The sequence below is a fragment of the Rhineura floridana genome, chromosome 10, assembly GCF_030035675.1.
Source record: "Rhineura floridana isolate rRhiFlo1 chromosome 10, rRhiFlo1.hap2, whole genome shotgun sequence".
Classification (NCBI taxonomy): domain Eukaryota; kingdom Metazoa; phylum Chordata; class Lepidosauria; order Squamata; family Rhineuridae; genus Rhineura; species Rhineura floridana.
The window spans coordinates 19,356,972-19,378,795 of record NC_084489.1 but is presented as its reverse complement, the minus strand read 5'-3'; the positions used below and the strand labels follow the sequence as shown (position 1 = coordinate 19,378,795).

At 42.0% G+C, this 21,824-nt stretch overlaps 1 protein-coding gene across 7 annotated transcripts in view; it reads left to right on the top strand.

The window, feature by feature from the left end:
• Positions 1-21,824, top strand: part of TRAK1 (trafficking kinesin protein 1) — a 131,441-nt gene that overhangs the window by 95,332 nt on the left and 14,285 nt on the right. For 4 of the 7 annotated variants that reach the window (XM_061587548.1, XM_061587551.1, XM_061587549.1 and 1 more), the window contains 4 exons: positions 1,327-1,403; positions 10,840-11,076; positions 12,644-12,960; positions 18,917-19,132. In XM_061587548.1, the coding sequence (XP_061443532.1) occupies positions 1,327-1,403; positions 10,840-11,076; positions 12,644-12,960; positions 18,917-19,132 (847 nt within the window). Of the gene's footprint in view, positions 1-1,326; positions 1,404-10,839; positions 11,077-12,643; positions 12,961-18,916; positions 19,247-21,824 lie in introns of all 7 variants that reach the window. The other 3 variants (XM_061587547.1, XM_061587546.1, XM_061587550.1) reach the window with 1 other exon arrangement.

Below are 21,824 nucleotides of genomic sequence, written 5' to 3'. Positions count from 1 at the left end.
AAATTCAATTTAGATGGGATGTTCCAGAAGGAGTGATTTTTACATTCAGACAACAGAAATATAGATTGAATACTGTTCAAAAAGCAAGGGACTTCTTGAGAAAAGCTTCAAAAGACATGGAAGAAGATAAACTCAAAGATATGGATATATGGAAACAAAGTCAACAAGAACATGCAGAGGACGGGAAGGAAGATGATGGATTAAAAGGAGCATCAGGCACATTTTAAAATACACGCTTAAAGATGGATTACAAATATCTAACTTGGAATATAAATGGAGCCAACACGGCGCAGAAGAGAAAGTGTTTCATTATTTGAAAAAATTAAAATTGGATATAATTTGTTTACAAGAAACTCATATTAAGAAGAAAGATTCCAAATATTTGATTTGTAAAAATTTGGGTGAAGAATTTATTTCGGCTGGACCAAAAAAAAAAAAATGGAGTTGTTCTTTACATTAACCCACAATTGCTTCCTAAATTGGTATTACTGGATGATAGTGGTAGATTTGTGGGGGTTGAAATTACTTTACAGGGTACAAACATTTTGATAGTGGGTATTTATGCCCCCAATGAAGATAAAACAAGGTTTTACACAGGACTTATGGAAAAATTGTCAGAGTTTTCATATGATCATTGGTGCGTCATGGGTGATTGGAATGGGGTAATCTCACCAAAAATTGATAGACTTTCTGAAAAAAATATTAAAGAGACACAGGGTAAATTACCGAAGATTTGCTTTGAACTGATGGAACATTTAGAATTGGTGGATACCTGGAGATATATAAATGATAACGCAAAGGAATTTACTTATTTTTCAGAAAGACATAAAACATTCTCGAGGATTGATATGATTTGGATGTCTAAAATTCTAGCGAAGGATATTTTTAAAATGGATATATTACCAAAAACTTTTTCGGACCACAATCCTGTGATATTAACGGCATTTGAACATCTTAATGATGATCACAGTTGTCTCGGTTTTCTGAAAATCCTTAAATCCTTATTTAGAAAATAGTATAGGTTCATGTGGATGACTATTAATTCCTGATGTCCATGCACACAATAAAGGTTTTCTTCATAGTATTCTATTGAAAGAGAGGGTAATATTTGTAATCCTTGCCCAGCAGCAGCTTCTAGCACAATTTTTTAATGCAATGAAGATGCAAGAGGATTTAAAAACTGTGCTGCATGCGTATTACTGATGAATGGCTAGCTAAATGGTGCCATAAAAGAAGGCTATGAGTATGTGGATTTCATTGCGTACTACAAAAATAGACATATCTGTTAATGACATGCTGTGACACCATTTAAAATTGTCTTAACAGGATTCCTTGGCAGCAGAAATTGAAGGGTCAATGCGAAAAGAACTTCATCTGGATGATCCTGACTGCCCTGACTTAACGTATGACTGATGCATTGTGATATTTTGTGATATTTTAATAAGAAAAATTACTATTAAACTAGTAATGTTTCATGTGATAGAAACAAAACTTTTTGTGCAATCTCATCTAAGCACTCTTCTAAGCAAAGAAGATAGACCTGAAATCATTACTTAGAAATGGTTTTCTAACTATTGGCAAGAAAGTAATTGAGAAGGCAGTTTGAGGATGTTTTTACAGCCACAGCTTGAAGAACCCTTTTTAAAAATATAAATAAAATGCTTTTCTCTAGCATTACAGCTTAAATTGGTAAAATAAGCAAGCTACTTCCATTTTCAGAAGATGGATAGCCAAAATAGTGATTTAACAGAGGTGAGAATTCAATGTGCAAACTAGGTAGTGAGGGGGAAAATAATTAGTCAAAACAGCCAGACTGGTGAGGACTAAAGAGAGGGCTTTTTCAATTGTGGCCCCCACCCTGTGGAACTCCCTCCCAAATAATCTCCGCCATGCCCCCTCTTCCGCTGGGCCTTGAAGACCTGGCTCTTCAGGCAGGCTTTTGGGGTGGACTAGATTTTATCATCATTGTTTTTAGATTTTTAATGTCTATTATATTTGTATGCCTATTTTGTACGTCGCCCAGAGTGGCTGGATAGCCAGCCAGATGGGCGACTAAGAAATTCGTTAAATAAATAAGTAAATAAAAATTTCCTCTGCTTATTTTGCACAAGCAGTAAAGTGACACTAGTGAGATTGGGCTGCTGTTATGCTGCTTAGCTAGCTTTTGTGGGCACCGCTAAACTTGATAGTAACATGATCTCAAGAGACATGATGTAACAACTTCACTGAAGACAAGCAGATGTGAGTCTGGTCGGGGTTGGAATGGGAAACTGGCCAGCAATCCAATATGTGCTGCCTTAAGCTTTCTGGAGGAAAGGCAGGATATAAACATTTTGTTTATTTATTAAACATTAAAGTATATTAAAACCACTACATATGCTTTGGCTGGTGTGGGGGGGCAGCTTTAAGTAGCCCCATGCAGTGGCGTTTGCAGTGTTTCCTCACAGGATGAGATTAGTTTCTCCACATTACTTGCAAATGCCCTCTAAAAAGTCTGTGAAAGCTTGGAGGAAATGTCCTGATCCGCATGGTTAGTGTTGTATGCAGATAGCTCACTATGTGGTGACAGCTGTATGAGGTTCATATAAATGCTCATCATGTGGTGACAGCTGCTCTAGTAAGTAATTTAAAATTGGTGATGTGGCAACTATAACATTTGCTTTATGCTGAAGTCACAAAAAAGTGGTATCTTGGTTTACTTAGTGCAGGCAATAGTTGAGGATGTTTTCCACCACTGTAGCATTTTATGTACAAATCATTTAGTGAGCATTTTTATCTTTTTTTAAAGGCAGATATTGTATCTGCATGTTACTGCTGCTGCAGGGAGAATGTAACAAGTGTACCAGGAGATCCCACATTTTCCATAGGAGGTGGGCCATCACTACGGGTAATAGTTCCACCGATCGTGCGAAGGCAAGAATGTTTTTGAAGTCAAGACTAGGGGCGTCAGGCCCCTCCCACTCTCCAGTTCATTCTTGCCTTCGTACGAACAAGATTGAGATCTATATAGCGTAGCATTTAGCTAAGTCTTTCCTGTTTGTTTGTGTGTTTGTTTGACAGGGTGCGGAGGTATTGTTACTTGTGTGTCTCCCAAGTGTTCTCCTCCCCTCTGTCTTGTGTCTAACTGCTTATCTGATTTCTGGGGACTTTCCTTGGGGAGTTTCCCTTGCCCGGGCAGTTTATTTCCCCTGTTGGATTGCTTTACAGCTCTTAGAGAGACCGCGGCTGCGGTTTCCCCTCGTCCTTTGACCCCTTTTAAAGTTTTTTCTTTTTCTTCCTGGGTTCTGCCGCATCCCTCGGGAGTTTGCGGCTGCAATCCTCCTCCAGCGGTTTTTCTTGCTGGGCTGCTTTTAGCTGCACTCCGTGACGCTCTTGGAGGAACCGTGGCTGCGGTTCTTCTGATCTCAGCGGGAGCTTGCGGCTGTGGCTCCCAGCGTTACCCCGTTACCTGTTTTAGCCTGCCCGGGTCCTGCCTCGCCCCACTGAAGCCTGCGGCTGCGGTTCTCTCAATAGCGGCTTTTACTTGAGCTCAGCCTCGCTCCGTGGCTTTAATTTCCCCACCGCGAAGAGCTTTGCAGGCGGGCGGCGGGGGCTGCTTTTCCCCTTCTGCCTTACCTTTCTCCTGGCTGTCCCCTCCTTGGGGTTTTTTAGAGCCGCTAGTGCGGCTATCGGCCCCGCGGACCCTCTTGCGAGACTGTGCTGGGCAGCCCTTCCCCCAGCTCCTTACCAGACGGCCGCCATTGCTTCTTCTCCCTCCGCCATTTTGGATCATTTTTTCCTGCTCTTGTTTCTGGGCGCCATTTTTCTTGGATTTAAATTTCCCGCCCTTTTTGTTACCCCTTTATTAACCAACGGATACCTTCCCTGCAAGCTATCTGTATGTGTGTTGTATGTGGGCCGTAGACAGACTTACACAGGGCTTCCTTACACACAAATTTACTGTGACTGTATCATCAAGGCTGGAGCTTTAATCTCAGTGGCTGCCTTGTACTAAATCCGAATTATATTCGGTACACCCTGCCCCCTCTGTGGCCGTGTACCACGCCTGAAATCCAGCCTACAGCACTAATCTGAACTATATTTTGTACATCCTGCCCCCTCTGTGGCCGTGTACCAAGCCTAAAATACAGCCTATATTATACTAACGCTGATACCACAGTGCATCCTGCCCCCTCTGTGGCCGTGCACTTAGCCATCTGCCAGTGTATTCTACCCCCTCTGTGGTCGTACACTGTGCCAGTTCGGGTCTTTACATCCTGCCCCCTCTGTGGCCGTGTACTGCACCCAAGTTAATATAAGATGGCAGAACAGCCAGGCATGTCGCAATCAGCCAATATGATGCCAGATCAGCCAGGCATGTCACAAACAGCCCAGCCGCAACACTCTAAGGCGACTAAGTCTAAGCATGTTAAAGCAATGGCTAAGACAAAACATCTTTCCAGCCATAACAAACCAAAGCGGCCACGCTATAATAAATAATAATAAATAATAATAAATTTAATTTCTTCGTCGCCTATCTGGCCAATGGCCACTCTAGGCGACTTACAAAATTATTAAAATACAATAGATAAAATACAATAATACAATATAAAACAATACATCTGCAACAATATTAAAACTGGGCAGGAGGCATTACAGTTATAACAATTAACCCTCCCCAGATACCCCAAAGGCCTGCTGAAAGAGGGAGGGAGTTCCAAAGAGTGGGGGCCGCCACTGAAAATGCCCTCTCTTTAGTACCCGCCAATCTAGCTGTTTTTGTTGGCGGGATTGAGAGAAGGTCCTGTGTGGCCGATGTTGTCGGGCGGCATAATCGGTGGCATTGAAGGCGCTCCGTGAGATAAACTGGGCCGAAACCGTGTAGGGATTTAAAGGTCAATACCAACACCTTGAATTGGGCTCGGAAAACAACTGGTAGCCAGTGTAGGTCAAACAACACTGGTGTGATGTGATCTCGGCGGCGACTATTCGTAAGTAGTCGAGCCGCTGCATTTTGTATCAGTTGTAATTTCCGGACCGTTTTCAAGGGTAACCCCACGTAGAGCGCATTACAGTAGTCCAAACGAGAGGTGACCAGGGCGTGTACCACTAGTGGGAGCTGGTGAGTAGGAAGGTAGGGTTGCAGCCTTCGTATGAGGTGTAGTTGGTACCAGGCTGCCCGGCTCACTGCCGAAATCTGAGCCTCCATAGACAGCCTGGAATCAAGCACAACCCCAAGGCTGCGGACCTGGTCCTTTAGGGGTAGACTCACCCCGTTGAACTTCAGGTCAATGTCACCCAACCTTCTCTTGTCCCCCACAAGTAGTACCTCGGTCTTATCAGGGTTCAACTTCAGCTTGTTCCTTCCCATCCATCCACTCACGGATTCCAGGCACTTGGACAAGGTCTCCACAGCCAACTCTGGTGAAGATTTAAACGAGAGATAGAGCTGAGTGTCATCCGCATATTGATGGCTCTGTGCCAACCCCCATCTCTACCACAGCAACTCAGGCACACATAAGCGATACCAACACCTTGATAAGCGATCACTTCATTCCCCTGCTGCTTCCTCTGACGAAGATTTTGCTGGCTTCCCCACTCAGCTTTCGCCTAACCAGCCTCCCTCCGTTTTACCGTCAAAAACATCTGCTCCAATAGCCACTCAGGCACAAACATCTGCCACAACTGGGCTGCTGCCGTCCCCTGATTTCCTCTCCCAACTTCAAGCCATGCTGGCATTTTTCACCCAAATGCAGTCACCACCACAAGTTCCTGCCATACCTCAACTCAACATGGACCAACGTGCGTGTCATGATGCTCATCCTTCCTGTTCACCAAACCCCTTTGATGTAGCCAGAGGCAGATGTATTGACGAAGCCTCGTATGCGGAGGATTCAGCCTTCACTGACCACGTTGAAGGAGATGACTGGAGCAACTATTCAGATCATGAGGAGGATACATCGTATCGCTTGTTTAATGCCTCAGACTATCAGCCCCTGGCACGCAGGGTAGTTAATACCCTTGGTCTCCAGACTGCGCCTTCAACTTCCTCCACCCCAGCTATCAAAGGGGCCAAGGTTCTCAAATCCCCTGCACCTACTGAACATTACATCCCGGTGCCGGACCCGATTGCCAAATTGGCCTCTGAAGAATGGGCTCACCCATTCCAATCTCGCCGCTTCAAGAACCTGGCTGACAGGTTTTACGCCCTAGCTCCGGACTTTGCCACCAAGTTAGACGTCCCTGGCATAGATGAACCAATCGCTCGCCTCGTTTCACGTTCTCTTTTGCCCAGGGAAGGGGAATCCCAACTAAAGGACACATCTGAGCGACGAATAGACTTCGCCCTCCGCAAAAATCACGAGGCCACTGCCCTCTCCATGCGTGCCTCCGCTTCGGCCTCCATTTTCTCCAGAGCACCTATGATGTGGCTGGATGATCTTCTAGAGGACACTAACCCTGATCCTGTCGCCCTCAGAAGGTCACTGATAAAGTTGCATAAGACAGCAGCTTTTGTGGCCGATGCCACCTTGGATGCCACTCAATTGGGGGCACGAGCCATGACAGCTCAGATAGTCGCGTGACGGACCCTCTGGCTTCACCACTGGCAGGCTGATTCAGCTGCCAGAATGAATCTATCCAGGGCTCCTTACTCCGGATCTTTACTCTTCGGTGAGGAAGCTCTAAAGGCAGTGCTGGTTGATCCCAAAGACGCCCACAAACCGGTTCTGGCCACTGTCAAGAACATCGACCACAGGCCTTTCAGGCGATTTCCTTCCTTCCGTTCTAACCAGCCCTTTCGAGGAACGTGGCCAGGAGGACGAGGCCGCGACTTCAGATCCTATGACCCCACTTCATTCAGGGGCTCCTGGAATCGACGCTTCCAGGGCAGAGGTCAGTACCAAGGGCGCAGGGGCAACTCATCGTCCTCATATAGGGGAGGTCCTCGCCAACGCAAGCAGTATTAACACACTGCCCATAGGTGGCAGATTACTTCATTTTGGAGACCGTTGGCTGCACCTCACTACGGTCTCCTGGATCAGGGAGCTTTTCAGTCATGGCTATGCCATAGAGTTTTGGGCAATCCCATCAGACAGATTCCATCTGTCCCCTTGCCCAAGGGCACCAGCCAGGCACAGAATCATGCAGACAGCTATACAACACCTCTTGGACATAGCGGCAATAGAGCCAGTCCCCACAACTGAGACGTCGGAAGGGGTGTACTCCCTCCTATTTGCTGTGCCAAAACGAGATTTATCATGGAGGGCGGTATTGGACCTCAAGTTTGTCAACCGTTTTGTAACATATCGCAGGTTCAAAATGGAATCACTCCACTCCATTACGGAGAGTCTGCATGAAGGAGACTTCCTGGCTTCTATCGACCTTAAGGAAGTGTATCTCCATGTGCCCATTTGCATAGCCCACAGAAAGTTTCTTCGGTTTGCTTTTGGCCACCAGCACTTTCAATATAGAGCGATGCCATTCGGCCTCTCCTCTGTTCCAAGAGTGTTTACCAAAGTGCTACTCATTCTAGTGGCTTATCTCCGGACCCAAGGGGTTCATCTCTACCCATATCTGGATGATCTGCTAATACGGGCCAAGTCTGAGGAGCTGGCTCATCATCATTTAACGGTCACCCTCAGTGTTTTGCAGGCCTACAGCTGGCTTGTCAACTTCGACAAAAGCCATCTCCAACCAACCCAACGCCTACTACATCTAGGGGCACTGTTGGACACCCTGCAGGCAATGGTGTTCTTGGCTCCAGATCGCATCACTGCCATCACAAGCATCGCAAGGTCCCTGATGCAACTAACATCCGCAGACGTCATGCTTCTCGCCAGAGTGCTCGGAATGTTCATCTCTACAATCCACATTGTGCCATGGGCTCAAGCCCACACTCGGCACCTTCAATGGACTCTGTTGCCCTTTCAAAAGGACATTGCTAGCTCCAACCATCGCAAAGTTCATTTGAGCCCCGCACTGCGTCTCTCCTTCCGCTGGTGGACCAAGGTTCAACACCTCTCCAAGGGCACGTCGTTCAGAGAACCCCGCAGAACCGTTGTAACCACAGATGCCAGCCTCATCGGTTGGGGAGCCCACTGCAACTCCCAGTACATTCAGGGGGTTTGGGCCACCGCAGACCAAACTCAAAGCATCAACTGGCTGGAGCTAAAGGCTGTCCACTTAGCTCTACGTCATTTTCAGTCTCTGTTCCCTTTGGACCATGTGCTCATTCGAACAGACAACACATGTGTAAAATCACATTTGAACAGACAGGGGGGCACCAAGTCTCGTCCTCTGCAGGACTTAGCCTCCCTCATCTTTGTCTGGGCAGAACAACATCTACAATCCCTGAAAGCAGAACATCTCAGAGGGATTTGGAATGTGACAGCAGACTGGCTCAGCAGACAACAGGTCTTTCCGGGAGAATGGAAACTTCATCCAGTCATTTTCCATCGTCTCCAGTGTCGGTTCTCTCAGTCGACCTGTTTGCTTCCAGTCGCAATTGCCAGCTTCCCAGGTACTTTGCCCGATACCTGGACTCAACAGCGGAAGCAGTGGATGCTCTGACGACACCGTGGCCAGACGGTCTCTTGTACGCCTTTCCTCCCATACCATTGTTAGCCAAAACCTTGAGGAAGGCACGAACCGAGAGGGCACAGCTGGTTCTGATAGCACCATTTTGGCCACGCCGACCGTGGTTCTCAGATCTTCTGGCAATGTCAATGATGGATCCTTGGACACTTCCAGTCACGCCAAACCTTCTATCCCAGGGTCCAGTATGGCACCAGGACCCTACTTGGCTCAATCTAACAGCGTGGCGTTTGAACGGGGACATTTGAGGTCAGCTGGACTGTCTGACGCTGTGATTGATATTATTTTGGCCTCAAGAAGACCATCTACCACTCGTATTTATCAACATACCTGGGTGGCTTTCTCCAAGTGGTGCCAGTCCAACCACCATGATCCATCCCAGGCCACTGTGCATCAGGTGCTGCAATTTCTCCATAGCGGCTTTATGATGGGACTTCGACCCAACACTCTACGTCGACATGCGTCCACTCTGTCATCCATTCTCTCAGTGTCCTCTCCTGGAGCTCATATTTCCTCACATCCGTTCATCAAACGTTTTTTGAGGGGTGTCGCCCTACGCTCTCTGGCTGTTGTCCATCGGTTCCCCTCATGGAGTTTGCCGAAAGTTCTGCAGGCTTTGCAACGCCCTCCGTTTGAACCCATCAGGACTGTGCCCCTACGTATACTGTCCTTCAAGGTCTTGTTCCTGATCGCAATCACATCTGCCAGACGCGTTTCGGAGTTGGGCGCATTGTCTTCTGCTCGACACCTCTGCGTCTTCCATAAGGACTCTGTGGTGCTGAAGACTGATCCTTCCTTCCGTCCCAAGGTCGATTCAGTTTTTCATTGCAACCAGGACATTCTTTTGCCTTCCTTTTGCCCGAATCCTACCCATCCTCTTGAGAAGGCTTGGCATTCGTTAGATGTCCGGAGGGCTCTCAAGACCTACCTGTCTAGGACCCAAGAGATTCGACGAACGGAGTCTCTGTTTGTATCCTTTCATCCAAGATCTATGGGGCATAAAGTATCCAATCCTACCTTATCCCGTTGGTTAAGGGCATGTATTACTTTAGCATATGAGTCTTTGAAGCTGTCAGTTCCAGCTAGTCTAACGGCTCATTCTACCAGGTCAGCTGCCACTTCGGCTGCTTTTGCCACTTATGCTCCTGTTGCCGATATTTGTAGGGCTGCAGTCTGGTCTACCCCACACTCGTTTATAAGGCATTATAAAATTGATTGTTATGCCTCTGCTGACACATCTTTCGGCAGACGAGTGTTGCAACAGGTTCTTAATGAGGATTAACACGTGGGTGGTCCCTCCCTGTATGGGCTGCTTTGGTACATCCCGTAGTGATGGCCCACCTCCTATGGAAAATGTACCATTGGTCTCACCTGAAAGGTGATTTTCATAGGAGTGGGCCATCACGACCCTCCCAGTTGGAGGATGACTAGATATTTCTAATGGGTTACATATTATTGTTACGCTATTATATTTAAATGTAAGAGTGAAGTCAAGACTTTTAGCTCTGTTATATTGTTATGTTAGAGTCATGTTATTATGCATGCGACTATTGTGTTATTTTCCTGGCGGGTCTGTTGGCCTTGTTCTTGTATTTTTAGATATCTCTTTTTAGACTCGCTACGAATGAACTGGAGAGTGGGAGGGGCCTGACGCCCCTAGTCTTGACTTCAAAAACATTCTTGCCTTCGCACGATAGGTGGAACTATTACCCGTAGTGATGGCCCACTCCTATGAAAATCACCTTTCAGGTGAGACCAATGGTACATTTTATTCCCATAGAGGATTTCCCTGGCTGTATATGAGAGCGTCTGTCTGCTTTTGTAACCAGAGATAGCTTGCAGGGTAAGGGAGATCCCATGATCAGTACAGAGTCTTCTGGTTCAGTTATTGCTTTTTCTTAGGATAAGAATTGAGAGTATAAGTGTGTGAAGCCGAGAATTATCCCCAGCTACATCCTAGGGTACAGTCTTGGTCAAGTATCAAGAGAACAGATTCATTTAGTAGGTGATCTGGAAAATGGGAAGCACTGTTTTGGGAAACATTATTGTCTTACAGCCTTTCCCTCTTCTGTAGAACAACACTGAACAACAGATACAGTTCTGTCCACTGTTGATCCTAGGTATGAATAAGTAATAACACAGTCAATCTCCAGAACCATATTTTCTCTTACAGATTTGTGCTAACTATGATATGATGCCACTATGGAATATTTCTCTGTTGTGGGTTTTATTTTGTTGTTTATTAACTATCTGTGTCTTTGTCAGCCATCACAAGAGAGTCTTTGACGCAGTGCGAAACGTCAACCAGGTGGTAAAGCAGAGATCCCTAACTCCCTCTCCAATGAACATCCCAGGATCTAATCAGTCTTCAGCAATGAATTCAGTCATTTCTAGCTGTGTGAGCACACCACGTTCCAGCTTCTATGGAGGAGACATCTCCAATATTGTGATAGACAACAAGACTAATAGCATCATCCTAGAAACTGAATCTACTGACTCTGGGTCAGTAATGCATAGCTAGAGTTCTGATGTATCCCCAGAACAAGAACATCCTAATTATTTTCTTCCGTTCAGTGACTTGTGCTATACATTGATTAGGTCAGTACACTAGCCTAACATTATGAGGAAGATCAATACTGCTGTGCCTGAGTGAGATACTCAGAGGAAACCATATTTTCATATATTGCTGTGCTCCAGCCTCCTAACATTGATCTTTTTAAAAAGTGAACTATATTCGGCCTTCTAAAATTACTAGACACCTTCAAAAATGTTGACTAGTGTTCTCATGTAATTGTATTTCAGTAATTTAACATCAGAGTGGTATGGTTCAGGCAAATCATTTTGATATTGATGGCTGCATTCATACATACTGAAACCAGTTAACAGTAATTATTGATGATACAACATTCTCCTACTAAGATGATTGTTTAAATCAGTTTGGGTTTGTAATTCTTGATTGTTAGATTTATATCCTGCCCTTCCTCCCAGTAGGAGCCCAGGGTGGCAAACAAAAACACTAAAAACATAATCAAACATCATAAAAACAGACGTTAAAATATATTAAAACAAAACATCTTTAAGAACATGTTAAAACATCTTTAATAACATCTTAAAAAGCAATTCCAACACAGATGCAGACTGGGTAAGGTCTCTACTTAACAGGCTAGTTGAAAGAGGAGAGTCTTCAGTAGGTGCCAAAAAGATAACAGAGATGGCACCTGTCTAATATTTAAGGGGAGGGAATTCCAAAGGGTAGGTTTTCTTATTACTAACTAAGAAGTTTTTCTCCTGGAATTATTTGGCCATCACTCACATTGCCAATTGATAAGTCCAGTATCAGTCTTGGAGTGCAACTTAATTTGGTAACTTTGAGATGTGTGCAATCCCCAAATAGATTTTCTGTGCTAGGGAAAGTCTGGCCTCCATTTTTAAAATGTTATTATTTATTAATTAAATTTATATCCCACCCTTCCTCCCAAAGGGAGCCTAGGGTGGCAAACAACAAGTGGTAAAACACTAAAAACATCTTAACAACAAAATATCTTAATTTTTTGAAATAATTGTTACATAGCTGCAAAATTAAAATTGTGATAGCAACCTCTTTCTAACTAGTTAGGCGGCCCACCATTGGTCTGGTTGTCATGGAATTTGGGCAAAAGATCTGATGTTTCTAGTGAGAGCAAAATAAAACAAGCAGTCTGCCCTTCTTCCTCCTGATGCACATTGTATTTGTTCAGCCCATGTTTACTTGTTAAATCAGTTGTATATCCTTCATAAATCTCTACTGTACACATTGCAGTCCCCTAGTTTGAAAGGGCAGCATATGTAATATGGGGTGATCTTTTTGAGATAGGCAGCTAGAGTAAGATAAAGGAACCTCGTACCTTTCCAGCCCTATGATTTATTTTCAAACATAAAATGCTAGCTTCTGCTGGTAAAGCTGCTGTGGAGAGCTAGAAGCAATTTTTCTGGCATTTTAAATACTGACATTTTAGGTGTTTTTTTCTCTTACTGCTCCTGTTGATTGTACACACAACATAAACTAAAGTATGTTTACTCTTTGTTTTAGAAATGAAGACAAGAACAAAAAACCTGGAACTCCAGGAACACCTGGCTCTAGCGACTTGGAAATGGCCCTTCGAAGGCTGTCCCTTCGGAGAGAGAACTATTTGTCAGAGAGAAAGTTCTTTGAAGAAGAGCAGGAAAGGAAGCTGAGAGAACTTGCAGAGAAGGGTAGACTTCATAGTGGCTCCATTACTCCAACTGAGAGTATCATGTCATTGGGAACTCACTCCAGGTTTTCTGAATTTACTGGCTATTCAGGAATGTCCATCAGCAGTCGCTCATACCTCCCAGAGAAGCTTCAGATTGTGAAGCCCTTAGAAGGTGATAATAAAACGCCTAGGCCTTTATCTGTTCTCCTTAGTGACTGTCTATGGTCTCTTCTCCATCAACAGGAAGCTGGAAATCTTTGTAACACATATTCGTTTTACTTTAGAGATAGCCATCCACGCTGCTTGTTTGAACTCTTTTGAGAATAAGGTTTTCTTCTTTGTAAGCAATCTCTGGAGAAGGTGTGCTGTGTCTCTTAACATTTTTCAGTAGAATATTCATATAGTTCAGTAAACTCCAGTTGAATTCCTAGTTTCATTCACATATTCATAGATAGAACATTATCCAGAGGGAGAGGGAGAAGTAACATATTGATATGGAGAAGAACAGTAGAGTTGAGTTATAATTCATTAAATTATAACTTATATAAGGGGGTTCATTTGCATTAAATTATTTGCAAGTTACTTGTTACTGTAGTGTTGCCACTAGCTGTCTAAACATCAGTCCCACATTACTTGTATCATTTGTTTAGCTGATTTCAGAGTGACTGAAAACCAACCCCACAGAATTTGTCATGCTGAACTCCCTACTAGCATGTCAGGAGTTTTTGATTTCCAAGGCATTAAGGAATGTTTATCGTACCGTTCAGGACACATTTAAGTCTCACTGAAATAAAGGTCACTCAGAAATTCTTAATTGTGTGTTTGGAGTTACAATCAAGGGATTTTTAACAAGTAAATCTGTCCATTACTTGTTTTCCATTTTTAGCCCATAAGCTATTTCAGGCCAATAGCAACATCAGTCTGTTATTACCAATATAGGACAAAATAAAACATGGCACTATTTTTCTTTTTTTATGTGAGAAAATTCTCTCTTTTTTTGTATGAAAATAGCATGTACTACCAGCTGAAACGTCAATAAAATAATTTCCTCTGTAGCTTTCATAAATGCCCACATGAAATTCTTAAATTTCTCCAAAGAAGGATAGCCAACTTTCATTTACCGGTTCTTAGCACTGTAGTAGGTTTCTGTCATCCACTTACCTCTGCTTTATTCTTCAATAAACTTTCAGTTTCCATTTTCTCTGTCTCTCTTGATTTTTCACTTTGTTTAATTTTAATTTTTCTTTGTGTATTGAACCTTCTCTTCTGCTTACATAGTCCATTCACATTTCTGGCTATCTTATAGTTTTTAAAAAAACATTAGCTGTGGAGTGGGGGGTGGGAAATTGATATTTGGCAGCTAAGATGGGAAAATATTTTAGAGCAAATACATACCTTTTTTTTCATCCAACTATAATTAATTGCACTTTGCCTTTCATTTTATTGTTTTTCACCCAGTCAGTTTCTTCAATATTTACAGTAGGACATAAAAGCAAATTTAGTGTTTTGTTTCTAAGAATTACTTCCCATTGGTCCCTAGATGGCTGCAAAATTTGTAAAAACTATAAAAAGCTTAAAAAGTTGTAGTGAATTATTTAGTTCCATTTCCACTACAGGTAAAAATGAACACCTTTTGCCTTATAGCAAACTGTATTTTAACATTTTTAACTTAGTCTTGACAAGCTTATTCCCCCCCCTTTCTGAAAGAGCCATGCATACATTTTTATATAATGTATAACTATAGACATTACATAACAAAGTCAATAGAATGGTACCTATCAATCCAAGGACCATTGTATACAGATCTAAATATCAATTACAATATTGGGTAGTTTAACATTTCTTTCAGTGCCCATATTGAGACCCTCAGCTGCCACATTGTCATGCATGGGAAAATATACAGACAAAGTTTCTGTGTGTGTGATTTCTGTTCAAGTGAATGTTCTGCTGGTCACTTGGATTATTTTCTCCGCTATTGCCTCACTAGTCCCGAAACAATGAACTGAGCAGACACTTGAATGAGAATAATATGCTTGGGTAACAGTTTATATAGACCTTCCATCCCCCTTCCTGGGTATTATCTGGATCAATTAAACCCATATTTACACCATCTAAAAGTTATGAATAGTAATGTTACAATTTTGCAGAATAAAATGTTGCCATATAAGCGGAGCCCTACTATTTATTACAGTGGTGCAATCTGATGCTATACCTGCAATGTAAAGTATTGCATTGTAAGGTCTGTAGCCATTAACCATCTTCCCAATAACACTTGTGGTGCTTTACTAGCAATGCTGAAGAAGCTTCAGTTGACATTAAAACATCAAAAGTATATTGCAGAAAGTGTAAATTTGTGAGTTTGGGTCATCATGTGCTTGGGTCCTTTCACTAAGTTGAGATGATTACCTGAAAGCTAAAGTTCCGCTGTCAGGTTGCAACCCGTGTTACTCTGAATGGAAGACACAGATAAGGATCCACTGCTTTCAGATGCCCTCTTAGTTGGTGGGAAAAAAGATTGAGAGTAAATATTCCAACACATAAGGAATGTAGATGAATTTTGTCTATCATTGTCCATTTTATACTCCATTCCGCTTTCTGACTTCTGTTGCATGTGGTGACTAGAGGGATGGGTCTGCTTTTAGGGCCTTTATGATAGATCACAAAGGTGGTTCGAAATTCTGTTTCCCCTTCCCTTCCTCCTGCGTGTGCACATGCTCTCTCTCTCTCTCTCCTCTCCACCAAAACACCATTCATCTCTGTAAATTTTGTCTTGGAGTGTATCACAGAAGCATCAAATTGCCCAGGCTGTAAGTATCAGGATGAAGTGGCTTCTTCTGACAGCACTGGCAGCAATCCTGTGCTTTGTTACCTCTATTCAATGGATTAGCATGATAGAACTGTCAGGTTTTTTCCCCCTCAGTGGTATTAAATCTTTTTTTCCCTTTTTTTATTCAATTTTTAAGTGTACAAATCAAATTCTTCAAAGAAATATGTATTATTTCATTGTCCTACACTACAATATACTAGCATATATAGCTTATACAATCAAAGCATATATACATACATCAAGGGGCAAAACACACACAAAGACAAAAAAAATTTCAAAATAATAATGATTTTTTTTTTTTAAAGGAGTTACTGAGATTAATGTAAGCTTTAAAAAGCATAGAATATAATATACCAAATCTCTAAATAGAGATTTAGAAATTCAGTTTTGGTAGAATGGTTTAGCCACAGTAAATTCCAAAATACTACCCAAAGACATCCCTAAATAAAGAGGCATGTGTTGTTGGTGGACATTAATTATACTTACTCACTGCTACGTAGCTTGTAAACAAACCACTTAATATGAAAATGTTTTATTTGGATCCTGCCTCACCAACCTTTCTTGTGTTAACTTTTCCATCAAAGCTATGTTCTGATTGCCTAACCCTCCTACTGATGTAGATTAATAAACACTTAATCATGCAATCCTATGCATGTCTATTCTGAAACAAATCACATTGAGTTCAGTAGGACTTCCTCCCAGGTAAGTGTATATGGGATTGTAGGCTTAATTTTGCATTTCCTGTTTTGCATTACAAAAGAAAGTGATTTGTTCATTTTCAGGGAGAAATAATAATATATCTTACCATTTAAGACATGGGGCTTAAGAAGTATATAGACTAAAATTACTATATAAGATGCTTGCCTTTTGTAAGATCGCAAACTAATTGCCAATAGAGAATATCTAATTTGGGCATTGCATCATTATACTGGAAATATATGGCTAGTCTCATTGGCTTTTTGTTTTTATTTTTTACTTAGCATGTTTATTCAAGAGCTTATAAATATAATCTCATATTATGTGGCCAATAGCTTTTGGCAGCCCAGTATAATTTTTTATTTTTTTCCCTTTTGAATGACAGACATGCAACACACTCCTTTTGAAACTCCCCTTAGAGTCTGAAACACAAAGTTCAAATTTTCTCTTTGGCGCACAGAACTACTCAACTTTTTTAGATTTACACTTATATAGGAATTTTTATTCTGGACAAAGTAACACAGTAATAATATTTTTACTACTTTCTTAAAAATTGAGGCTACAATCCTATTCACACTTACTTGGTAGTAAATTGCATTGACTTGGATTTGATTTTGTTCTGATCAAACATGCATAGGATTGCACTGAGAATGTGTCTAAAGAAGGGCTTGGGAACCTGTGGCCCTCTAGAGTTGTTGGACTCCAAAGCCCATCAGCCCCAGCCAGCATGACCAATGGTCAGGGATGATGGGAATTGTAATCCCAGCATCTGCAGGGCCCTACCCCGATATAAAGTATTCAGCATTACACTGCCTCAGAACAGCTACATTTGACTCATGAGGTCACCCTATCATTTTTTCCAGTAACATCACTGAATAAAAAAAAGTCTTAATATTTTTCCTTTTTTGATATAATATGAATTGAGGTCAATTTCAGTAGAATCTGCAGTGTTTCATATATTACACAGCGGTTTTAGCCTTTTCCTAATGGAGATACACAGCAATCATTCTACCATTTTCCTTAATCAGGATTTTGCTTCTACATCAGAAAATGTAGTCTTAGAAGAATAAAATGTGCTTAGACTGATATTTTTAATTTGTGCTTCATATGTAATGCTTGTTTATATTGCACATTTTTCTCACCCAAAATATTTCTGCAGACAAATCTACGGGTATAGTAGAACATATTTTATATTGGCAAATTGCCGCCCTGAGCTCCTGCCGGGAGGAAGGGCGGGATATAAATCAAATAAATAAATACGTTCTGTGCAAATGAAAGTTTGTTTGGCAATCATGCAAGTAGAACTGATAGAGCTGATATAGTTTGCATCGTTCTGTATAATATTTCTCTTTTTAATCTGCACTGATAAATTTTAGACTGTACGCGTGGCATCCTTCATTCAGCCCTTCAGTCTTCAAAAACTTGCCCAGAAACACTTGATGGTCATATTTTCTGACCATTCGACTGTATGGGTCTTAGTGTGATATTTCCCCCTAAATATCTAGATTGATTCCTTTTTTATTTTGTTAGTTTATACTGCTATCTATTTATATTGTTTTAGAACAAAGGTAGAAAACCAACCAGAAAACAGGTAGCACTACTGGCAGGCAAAAAAGAAGGAAAAAAATAAGATTTATTCCAAGCCGATGCTTTTCAGAAAGAAAATCAATCCTCAGGGTCACATTTCTAGCAAACGACCCTGCAAGGGATATTATAGTGGCTTCTGTGCTATAGTGTTGCTTGAATCTTGAGAACTGCTGCTAGAAATGTGCCCCTGAGAAAGGATTTCCTCCTGAAATGTCAAATTCGGAATAAATCTTATTTCTTACACCTGGCGTTTTCCCCTCTTTTTTTCCTTTTAGATTAAAGGCCCTCAGATCTTAAAAATACAAACAAGAATACAAGACAGTTACAAAACAAGCACATCTTGGGCCCTAAATTCTACAGTTGGCCCTAATCCTATTGAAGATATATGAATGGCAAAAGTCTTGATAAGGATTTTTTTTTTAAAAAAAATCTTATTTATTACAGTTAATTCCCACCTTCCCTCCAAGGAGAGTTCAAGGTGGTATATACGGTTCTCCTCTCTATTTTAGCCTCAAAACAACTGATAGGCAGAGAGACAGTGATTGGCCGATGGTCACCCAGTGAGCTTCATGTTTATGTGGGGAAGTGAACCCTGGTCTCCTAGGTCCTAGTCCTACTCTCTAACCATTACACCACACTGCTCTCAGTTGTTATTCTGCTCACTAGCAGTTTTAATGAGTACATAAGTAATGGCTTACTATATAGCAGCCTTTCCCAACCAGTGTGCCTCCAGATGTTGTTGGACCACAATTCCCATCTTTCCTGGCAATGCTGGCTGAGGCTGATGGGAGTTGTAGTCCAACAACTTCTGGAGGCACACTGGTTGGGAAAGGCTGCTATATAGGATGTTACTTATGTACTTATTAAAACTGCTTACCTTACAGAACAGCTTAAGTTTTGTCGAAGTTGGAAGCAACTGGTGATTCTTTGAGAATATGGCTATATAAAGATTTAACTATTTGTTTGGGGGAAATCACCAAATAATCTGACTTCTGTTTTTGTTTTGTTATTCCCCAAGGTTCTGCCACGTTGCACCATTGGCAGCAGCTTGCTCAACCTCATCTGGGGGGGATTCTAGACCCACGACCTGGGGTTGTCACAAAGGGCTTCCGAACGCTTGACCTCGACCTGGATGAAGTATACTGCCTTAATGATTTTGAAGAAGATGAGTCAGGTGACATTACATACAAGAGCCTAACTACCTCGACGCCAATTCAGCACACTGAGACCTCAGGTGAGAGGTCCCAAGCACAAGTGACTGTTTCTGACAGCGAGAATTCCCCAAGTTGCTCTCAGGCTTTCCCAGAGGAGATGCAGGAACCCGCGACTGACGATGATGAGGGGTCTGGTGAGGGAACCTCATTAAGTCCAGCACAACTGCCATGTTTGCAGGATGTTAATAATTGGGCCATTCTCACATCTTTCCAGAGCAGCATCCACAGAGTTGCTTCATGTGTAGCTTGACATGCATACGAGAATTAACATGAGCCCATTTTGAAACTACTACTTCTAACAAATCATTGCTATTGCTGTAGTTTTCTTTTTAAAGAAGTGGATGGTTCATATTTTTTCTCTTGTTTGATAAGAGAAGGCTGCTAAAAAATGTGATTCATTTCAGTGCCGAGAGAAGAGAAGCCAATTTTGTTAATGTTGGTATTGTGTATCTGTATTCATGTAAATATAAAAGCCTGAATTTTCAAAATAATCTTTTTTTGGTAAAGCAGGATTCGGACTGCAATGTTTACATTCTGCTGCTAGGTTGTTGCTGAGGTGTGATTCATCACAAGAGACAGCAAGCAGCACCTAGTGATTGAATACAATCATTGTCTCATATAATAAGATGGGTCCCTTCAAATCAGTTACTCCTTAGGGCTCAACTACATAGAGTGTTAAATGTGCTTTTGCATGTGTGTGTGTGTGCTTGTTTTTATAGCAACCCCAGGGGGCTCAGTCTGGACTGGAGGGTCTTTTTTTTAAATAAAAAAATCCTCTTGCAGCTATCTTAGCAGAACTCACTTCACAGAAGCTGCTATTTGATGGAGCCAATATTCAAGGAGTTTGAGGTTGGAAGAGAAAAAGAATTCTATCATGCCAAGGCCATGATTTCTCACGTAGTTTCTGTAAAAACAAACCCAAGAAGGTGCCTTCTTAAGTACTGTGCAGGAGAACTGGGAGCGGTGGACTGGATTTTCACATCCGTGCCTCCATGCCCACAACATTACCTTTTAGTTCTGTCTGTTTGGGAATAAAAAAATTACTGTAAGGCTACAAGTGGATTTTTCTCAAACCAAAATACGCTGTTTTAAAGAAGGGAATGTTGGGCTAAATTGTGGTGTAATCTTGGATTGTTACTCAAGGAAGCACTTTAAAGCCCTTCAAATAGTTGATTCACAGCTGGAATAACGCTTATCATATTGTGGACTAAAACGATATAATTCTTTTTCTGTGTGTGTGTGTACATGCAGGTGCAGTTCAGTATACTGCTCTTTTCAGAATCATGCTGGTTGCAGACAATGAACATTATATGCATAAAGTTAAATGTATATCATATCAGTTGAAATGTGTGTGTGGCCACTGCTTTTTAGCTTCCTCAGATGGGATTCTGTGCACACATTTTAGAATCTGAAAGTGTCCAGTCCTTTGTGTGTGCTAATCCAAAGAGAAACAAGGATGCCAGGAGAGTTTAGGGGCACTTATCTATCTATCTAATCTATCTATCTATCTGATTTATATCCCACCCTTCCTCCCAGCAGGAGCCCAGGGCGGCAAACAGAAATGCTAAAAACAGTTTAAAACTCAAATATGTGATGGTCATTTATTAGGATGGGGAAAATTTGCTTCATTTTGAGTCACTTCTCATCTGCATAGGCACCTTCACTTGTCAGGCTGTCTCACTTTGATACAGACAGCTATTCTCCACGGCAGGGGTGAGGAGCCTTTGGGTTCTTCAGATGTTGCTGAACTTCATCTCCCATCAACCCCAAACAGCATGGGCAATAGTCAGGGCAGATGGAAGCTGTAGCCCAACAACATCTGGAGGGCCAAAGGCTCTGCACTCCTGCTCTAATGCTTGCATAGCTACACATGAGGTTTTTTAGTTGTGATTTGTGTGTGTGTGCCTCAAAACATAGAGTAAGTGTAGTGACTAAGGAAGGACCTTGTGCATTTTTCAGCCTCTCTGGAAGTTTGGAGTGGCATGTGGATGTGCTGTATCTGTTCAAAACAATATGTCAAACTGTTGCATATGTCATTTCATGCTAAACGTATGACCCACACTTTTGGGGATATGTTATAAGTTGAGAGGTGGAGGACAAAAGTCACAGGGAACCTCTCCAGCATGTTTTTTGTGCATGTTTTAACAACACTAACTGATTACGGCTTGTTTACTAAATAAGAACCTATGCAATCATGATATCTTTCCTATCGTAATTAATTCGGTTGAACTTCAAGGAACATTTTGGATGCATGTCTTTTGAATTTCTGTTTAGCTTTGCAACAAAGGGGCTTAAGCATAAAGTATGTCACATGTCAGAAGGGGGAAGATTAGCACAATTACACCGGTTTGGGATAAAGGTGTGTGGGAGGTGATACTAATTAAGATTGGACAGTACCCTCATGCATTTGCTTCTCGCTACAGCCCATGGTTACAAGATACCAGCATGCACTCTCCTTTTGCCTGTTTCTCTTTTAGATATAAACTTCAAATTGCCTTAACCCTTCTCTCCTGTTTGCCAGGTATAATCATATGGTTGTTTTATGTACATCTTTGCTTCCCTAATCCCAGACTCCCATATTTTCTGGCATTTGTACTTTGTACTGTGTAACTCTGTAAATACATACAGAGGCATGCATATATGCCCAGACTGCACAATGTGTATGCATCTTTTTTTAGAGCTTTACACCCTGTCCGTAAACCCATATCCAGT